Below are 7,976 nucleotides of genomic sequence, written 5' to 3' on the forward strand. Positions count from 1 at the left end.
ATTTAAAGAACTTTTTGAAAAATTTCATTCTAACTCTCCTAAAATGAGAGCAAGAAAAAGAGAAAGAATGTCACGACGACCTCTAATCAAGGGAAATGGAACAAAAAGGACTGTTAGGTCTCGAAGATGACAAAAATTTCATACACAAATTCATCATCCTTCTTATGTCTTGACTTTGTATGGTACATTGATAACTAAAGTTGATTAGACAAAGTTTTTCTTTATATCATACAAGGCCTGGCATATAATTCTTAATTCCTTTTTGCATTTCCAATTTATTTCACTACTTTTTTTTTCACTTTTTTTTCATTATTTTTGAAATCTGACACTGCTGTAATGTACGTGCAATGCTTGTTAAACCTTAGTACTTGTTCGTTTTGCTCAGCAAGAAGTCATAGTCAGCAAATCTTTCTTTTTTTACTTCTTTTTGTGAAAATAACGATATTGGCCCAAAAATTGACATGAAATATTTTGACAACGATTTAACTGACAAAAACAGTATTTATGTTCGAAATTACATAAGACATACCGGACACCCAAGCTAGAAATTTTCTACACTCTGAATACAAAACAAAAAATTAATCTTACTATGTTAGATAGTCAATCTGATAGTTCGAGGCATTGAATAATTATTTTAAAAATTAACAAAAAACTTATCCTACTTCACCTCACATCTGCATTTAAAGCCTCTTGTCTATTCCAAAGTTAATAAAAGATTGTCCACGAATTATGTGATGCTGTAATTCTAACAGATATGATTCAAGTGATTGTAGATTATGGGTTCTTTTTCCTTGCCTTTGGATGTGTTATCTACCTGCGTACATCTACGACTCTTACCAAATTTGCAGTTATCATGACATATTCTATTTCTCTCATTTATGTGCTTTCTTTCACCTCAACATAATAATATTTCGGCTTTTCTCAAAAGTTGTTCGTTTTGGTGGGATAGATTAAGTTAAGACAAATATTTTGTTATGGTTCTTATTTGTTACAACTATACATTTATACTGATATCATTCTCTGGCTGATATTGATCCAAAATTTGAAAATGTTGATTGTTAATATTTCTGAAACAAAAATTTTCTAAAATGCATGATGCTACATAATATATAAATTGTTTTGTCCCCACCTCAAAAATAACTAGCTAGCAATAAGCTACAAATAACAGATAGTAAGGCAAAAGTGAGTGGAACATAAATAATGAAATAAAAGAAAAGTTTTGGAATTTAAATATTCAAAATAGAGTGGACAAGAAATCTGCAAGCAGCAGATAGCAAAATTTGGCATAATTATGTTTGCAAAACCACTCTTTTCATTGTGACTCAAACAGTAATTTCATCTCAACCCTACCTTTCGCCTACTACGGTATATCATAACTCCTTTTAAAGCAAAATTTATAAAAACTATAATTTTAAAACTTTATAATATTTCATCAAGCATGCCCAAACATAAATAATTTCGGAATACATTCTTCAAAAACAGTTATATATAAATATCAGATAAGTTTAAAATTGGGTCGCATTATGCCATATTCAATCTATATTTTGAAGATTGATTTTGATATGATATATATCAAAATTGTTGTTGAGAATAGATTTTAAATTATGTCCACTCAGTTTTTTGTTTCTACAGATTACACTAAGTTTTCTAACCTTGTTCAAACCAACTCTGTTCAAAATAATTTTTAGTTCCGTAACTTTGTGGTGTTTTTTATCACTTGGAAACAATCCCTTCAAGTTCAATAATAATATGTTTGAAAAATCATAGAACATGTTCTTGCTACTTTACTCGGTTGAATAAAATTGGGTTTACTAATGTCCAGAATATTCCATTTTGCAAATGTTGATTTTCAATTAAACAGGCTGACCTCAAGAAAAACAACACATGTCATTTGTGATATATTTTAGAGGGAACATAACTTTTGTGCTAAGCATCCTAGATTAATGAAACTTTTGCATACAATCATACACAAACAGAAGTTCAAGTTTTGACTAAATTTTCTTCATTGTTATGGAAGTAATGCATGGGATCTGTCTTTTTTGGGGTCACCCTGTTTTTTTTTAATTTGCCAACTGTCCAATAATATCTTAAGGTGAAGTAACCAATTTTCTTATCAAATGTGGTTAGAAAGATTTTCATGATATTTTTTGGGGAGCAGAAAATGATATTTTGGGAGGTCGGATGAAAAACGAATCAATCTGTTACAGATAAGTCGTAAAAATATCCAAGGACGATCAGGTTTTATGGTCTACTCGATCTTCGCAAATATTAACATTCTAACCACAGCACAACAAGTCTGACAATCTTACTTCATGATAGTTAAATTTTTCGTGAGTAATATGGTTAGTACCTATTACGTGGCGCAATTTTTTTTGATGGAACATTACTTTCCATTTATTTTTTCCTATTTTTCTTTGTTTATTTTTATGTAGAAATGAATACTATGTTCAATGGTAGTAGGTAGTACCTGTTGAGAATATGTGCAATTTGCTTGTTTAGAGATTTGTTGTTTAGATATTTCTTTTTCTTATTTATAGATATAATATAGAATCCTGTTGTGCTCGTTTTACTTTATCTGTATATTTAGATTTATGGGAATATCTGGGCAGGGTATGAAATGAGATTTTTTCTTTTTTTTCATTTTGATTGGTATTGAGGGATTGAGAAAATTTTATTATCAGAAATTGTCTGTTATTGAAATTTTCGATTACTCGTGGAAAAGGTTTAAAATAAATCCATTGTGTAGCTATACTATGACATTTATAGCATGTTTAATATATAGCAAAATTTTCAATTTCTGATTACATTTAACCATTTTGCTGAATCTTTTTTACAAGTTTGAGGTTTTCAATCTAAAAAGGCAAAACTTGTGAATTGAGAAGAAGACCGAACTTATATTTTTTTAACATAACGCATCTTTGTATTATGTTGGTGAAAATTACTTGAAGCTATGGTTAAATACCAACCTAAAGAGCACCTAATTCTGTGTAATATCGTGAAACAAGACTGTTTAAAATTTCAAGTTCCACATTTTTTCTTGAAACCCTTATGTCTTACCTTTGGAACAATGCCATCATTTTATCAAACAATGCTTAAGGATTCAAATTTTTTTTAAAAAATTGTCAAACTTTTTTTCAAATAAGGATATAATCCATAAGAAGCAAAGTTGCTACGGGACACTATGACCTATACAACACTTGGAACTCACAGTATCCTATATCATAACATAGATCCATTCCATTAGATCTGAATCCCTATTTTAAGATTTAAAGAGAAGTATGTTCTCAAGAAGACCAAGATTTAACAACAGCTGCATTTTGTTTTCGACTTTTGTAACCATGCTTGTGATGGGCCTATATGAGTTGGGTTATATTCTATCTGTCATCTGATTTTGATTTGGGGTGTATATGCCAAATTTATATGCTTATTTTACATAAAGTCTAATTTCGTTGCAAAACTTGAATTTCATTTAAGTGAAATTCATCTACAATCACTACTTTTTTGGAACTCTTCTGATTTTTTTTAAAAGCACAGTCCATTTCCTTATAGATCACCGAAGTTGTGTTTATGCTTACATGACTAACTACTTATTTCAATGCTCTCTAGTCAATTTCCATTCAGAAATATCTGTTTAAAAGGTGTACTTTTTATGATTATTCCATGACCATTTTTATGACAGTAACAAACGGGAGTTATACGTTTCTGAAATTCCCTAGCCCATCTTTGACTACGTGTTGTTAAAATCGAGTTAATTGCGACAGGACTTTGCCCAGTAACAGCTAATGACGCTTAGACATCTGCTGTTGTCCTCAACATAAAGTCACTGTGAAACCACACGAATATTTTCAAATCATTTTGGTCATACAAGACACTGTAAATTGTGGGCTAAATGCTTTGGACATAATGGTTTGAAATCGCCAACAACTGGCTGTTTTCCATGCCAGATTTTCAATGCAGAGCCATTACGGCCGAGATTTTAGGCCTACCTGAGGAACCCTCGACTTACTTGCATTTTCTGGTATATCTTCCTTGGTCGATCGAATGGTTTTGTACTAGAGATGTGACGATGATATAATAAAGTTTTGGAAGAATGTTTATTGATTTACGATGATTTATCTTTTTCATGGACTGTTACATTGAAAGAGGGATCGAGATAAGTACAATACACATTGCTCTAACGAACAAATACGACTTCATACAATTTTCATATTTATTTTGGATAAGAGGAGAAACGAAAGACCAGTTGTGGAATTTTCAGGGTTCTCGGAATGTAATAATCGACGAACCTGTTCTTGATTCAGACGAACGCAGCAAATGGGTCATCCTACGGCCGACAACTAGCGTTATATTTAGAATTTCAAAAGTTATTTATTAGAATTATGTGAAGCGTGTCATGTTAATTCAACACGTATGAAATGAACTTGTGATGGAAGTAGATATGTATATACAGGCCGCAGTTCAGTGAAATTCAGGTAAAAGATTCACAGCAAGTTTAAAAAAGTGAATAGTGTGTCACACTTTTCCTTCACGAGAGCCACTAGAGATCCCACTAGTGACGATATTTCGCGGGATCGTAAGTTTTATATCTTGATAATCAAATTATGCGATTACTTCTAATGAGTCTCACGCCGCAGTCTGTTTTTGGTACCCCCCGTAGTATATGTACCAGGGAAGGCTAGGCCATAATTTTATTCCAATTTTCCTTAAGCTTCCCGGTTAAACTGAGGATATTTTAGTTATATATATTACGAGTTCAGGGACTGTCTGTTTTAGCCAAGTGAATATACCCCGTGCCCATAGGTTTAAGTCCCTTTATACAACTTGGTGTAAAAGTAGGCGAACAAAATTAGTTACGTCCATATTGGTACATACACTTCTGGAGCGCCGTTTTTTATAGAATATCAAATCTTATATAGTGGAGAATTTCAAACTCCAATTCTTCTCAGTTTCTTTGCTATTTGATGCCGTATTGTTTGTTGAAATCTAATTCCAACTGTGTAAAATTATTTTGAAGACAGTCTGGATTCTCGCCACCGTACCACCATTTACTTAAACTTAAGTTCGGTTTTCCTTTCGAACCATCGGTTACGGTTCTACATAATCCGCAAAATTTTTCATCAACCAGGTTCATTTTCCCACACGCACAATAAATGTTAGGTTGTCTTTCAGGAGGTTCCAGATTACGCCATGCAAAATACTTTAAATATTCGTCGTCGTTTTTATCCAAATAGTTTAAGTATTGTACTAAATCTTTCAACGACTCGAAATCGTCGACATAAATAAAGGAATTCGGTGGGGCTACACGAACGATATCTTCCTTTAGTGGTCCCCAAACAACGGGCACGACACCATTCCATAATGAATTCACCCAAAATTTTTCAGTTATATAGTCTTTACAGTGTATACTATTCTCAAACGACATGAAAAATTTATATTGATAAAGTAGTTCTGTTATGTTCCCTTCGTATCGCGATCCAAAGCATTCCCCGTATCTGGAACAGAATGACAATAAGTCATCAATAACACTTACATATCACGTTAGACTTCTTTAGAAAAGTATCCATTAATGTATTTGGGTATATCTATAAGTTTCGTTATTCAACATTGGACAATTTCAGATATTGTGGCATCGGTTAAAAATATGGTCTCCCACTTTAGCACCGTAATAAGAGTGAAATAGGGCATCTTTTCATTTAGTATTGATATTAAATTTAAGAGTATTACCGTGTTAAATTCAATCCTTCTTCCACAAGTGCATCCGATAATTTTATTCTTAATTGGGACCCAGCTCTCCAGCATTCGCTTGCTAGCATAATAGCTAACTTCGTTTTCTTTTTCAATGAAAATGGCTGTATCTGTAATAAAAAAAAAACGCTTTTATTTCAATAGAAGTATGCTGTTATGAGTTACATAAAATTGAATTTCACCTAAAGATGTAAGATTTCTAACTCAACTAATTCACACAGGTCAGAAAGAGGCAGACAATTTTGCAAGCTTGGGCTTGTAATTGTTTTGCTTGTGTCGGTTTCAGTCCGTAAAAATTTAGTACGTTCGTAAATTCATTTATGACCCTGTCAAAACCCTTTTATCTTCTAGTAGTGGGAAAAGTCTGATATTTGGCGAGAGCAATACTTTTAGATCACTCATTATGGACTTTTAAAGATTTTCGACACGCTGAGTCCCGGGAGGGAAAGGATTTACCGGATGTTATAGCCTACTAGAAACTAGTGCAACTTCTTCCCAGAAAATACTGATCCTGAAATAACACAGGTATGTTGTTCAATTTGCAAAACGTTTTAACACCAACGGTATTCCACGGCGCTTGAATATAATGATGGGACTGTCAAACTTATTTCATGACTCGATTCAGAACGTCAATTATAATCAAAGAGGCGCCTTGAAATGTTAACAAATGATATTCTGATCAGTAGATTTCAAATTGCTTTATGAGCGAACAATTCCTGCAAATGAAAAGGGAAACACCCTGGGAAATACCCTAATCAGGTAATAAAAATAGGGTAGAACGAAAAAAAAATTATAATGAAAAAGTATGCAAACGAAAATGCATCAAAAATTTTTGCATCTAGTATTATGGCCCACTGCAATTGCTCGGTATCCAAGGTAGGTTTCACCAGTAGGATGTGTGTTTGCTGTCAGCTTGTCCGGTCAAATAGAGTAAAATATTTCACGATATGTACATATATATCAGGTACTGCTGGGTTACTTACTGTTTTTAACATATCTTTCTGCCATATCCCGTAATTATTAACTATGTCAGAATCTCTTCTATATGACACCGTCATATTGAAAATCTTGTCGTATTCATTAAAGATCACGTCCATTCGTTTTTCGAATGCGTATCTAGTGTAGTATGGATTCTCGCCACTCATAAGCACGTATATGTGATTCGGCAATCTTCAGAATGAAAACAGAATATATATATATATTATTGGAAAGCACACACAAAAATTACTTGGCCTCTCTATTTCTATATTATTTTCGTACTATGGCTTCATCGCAAATCGTTTGGCTATTTGAACCTATACACCAGTTTTACAATAATTGAAAAAGGCGGGATATACTTCAACAAATCAACAGTGATATACTTACTAGTTATAAAGGACGTTGGTTTCTGTTGATGAGCAATAGTAGGGCAAGAAATAACACCGATTTGCCTTCGTATCAATACCGACCAGTGGATGAAAGACTGACAATAATTTTCTCGAAATGAGCATTGCCTCGATTTTATGATTATGTGTTTCCTTGGGCTTTTTGTCAGTTTTTCCTCGTGTTTCCGAAAAATTAGAGCCATCATAAAACACTCTCAAAATCAGCATAAAAAATATTGCAATGGTAAATATAGGAATAATTATTATTCAAGGGTCGTTGAAGTGCGGATTTAGTAATTCACAGATTACTCGATGATGCGTTTTTGTTAAATATTTTTGTTTATATTGTGAGAAACTGTCAAAGCTAACGTACAAAGTCATTATTTGTTAATTCTAATATCTACGCTAAAATTACCTTGTAGGTGGCATAATCGTTTTGTAGATAGTAAAGTATTCTGGGTGAAAAAGAAGGACATCACTATCATTTAAATGGTTTCTGTCCGGAGTAACGATACAACCACCGCAAGCTGTTGATAAAGTCCTTGAAATTAGCAAATACTTCTGTAGAAATTCTGGCATTCCCCAAAATAATATCACCTTCGGCTTTGTAATAGTACTGAGCACAATATTCACACTCGATTCATGGCTTTTTTCCGATTTTTCAACGTTGTAAATATTCACAATTTCACCAACAGTTGTTCCTTTATAGTTTGATTGGTGAAATACTTGTTCAATTCGAGGTGGAAAAAGTTTCAGAATGAATATGATGAGCAGAAGAAAGCAGGAGCTGATGGCCAAACTTCGTATAGAAAATCGCATTGCAAAAAGATAGTATAGATTAATCTCATTCTGTAGAAATACATTCAT

At 32.9% G+C, this 7,976-nt stretch overlaps 2 protein-coding genes across 3 annotated transcripts in view; one reads left to right on the forward strand and one right to left on the reverse strand.

Moving 5' to 3' along the window:
• LOC120333392 (sorting nexin-13-like) overlaps window positions 1-4,111 on the forward strand; it is a 39,429-nt gene extending 35,318 nt beyond the window's left edge. For both annotated transcript variants that reach the window (XM_039400808.2, XM_039400809.2), the window contains one exon: window positions 1-4,111. In XM_039400808.2, coding sequence (XP_039256742.2) covers window positions 1-130 — 130 coding nt within the window. In that variant the 3' untranslated portion in view covers window positions 131-4,111.
• A 692-nt stretch (window positions 4,112-4,803) lies between these two features.
• Window positions 4,804-7,976, reverse strand: LOC120333053 (4-galactosyl-N-acetylglucosaminide 3-alpha-L-fucosyltransferase FUT5-like). The gene is made up of 4 exons (XM_039400403.2): window positions 7,525-7,976; window positions 6,729-6,915; window positions 5,725-5,855; window positions 4,804-5,492 (listed from the first exon to the last, which is right to left on the reverse strand). The coding sequence occupies exons 1-4, from the start codon at window positions 7,974-7,976 to the stop codon at window positions 4,955-4,957; spliced, it is 1,308 nt and encodes a 435-aa protein (XP_039256337.2). The 3' UTR covers window positions 4,804-4,954.

This window comes from Styela clava, chromosome 13 (genome assembly GCF_964204865.1).
Source record: "Styela clava chromosome 13, kaStyClav1.hap1.2, whole genome shotgun sequence".
In the NCBI taxonomy this organism is placed as follows: domain Eukaryota; kingdom Metazoa; phylum Chordata; class Ascidiacea; order Stolidobranchia; family Styelidae; genus Styela; species Styela clava.

Bases quoted from the DNA above. Each gene is read 5' to 3' on its own strand.
- LOC120333053 (XM_039400403.2), bottom strand. From the start codon at position 7,976: ATGAATGTATTTCTACAGAATGAGATTAATCTATACTATCTTTTTGCA. The intron at 6,916-7,524 runs GTAATTTTAGCG...TTCATTCTGAAG, and splicing joins ACGATTATGCCACCTACAAG to ATTGCCGAATCACATATACG. The intron at 5,493-5,724 runs GTAATACTCTTA...ATTCTGTTCCAG, and splicing joins GAAGGATTGAATTTAACACG to ATACGGGGAATGCTTTGGAT.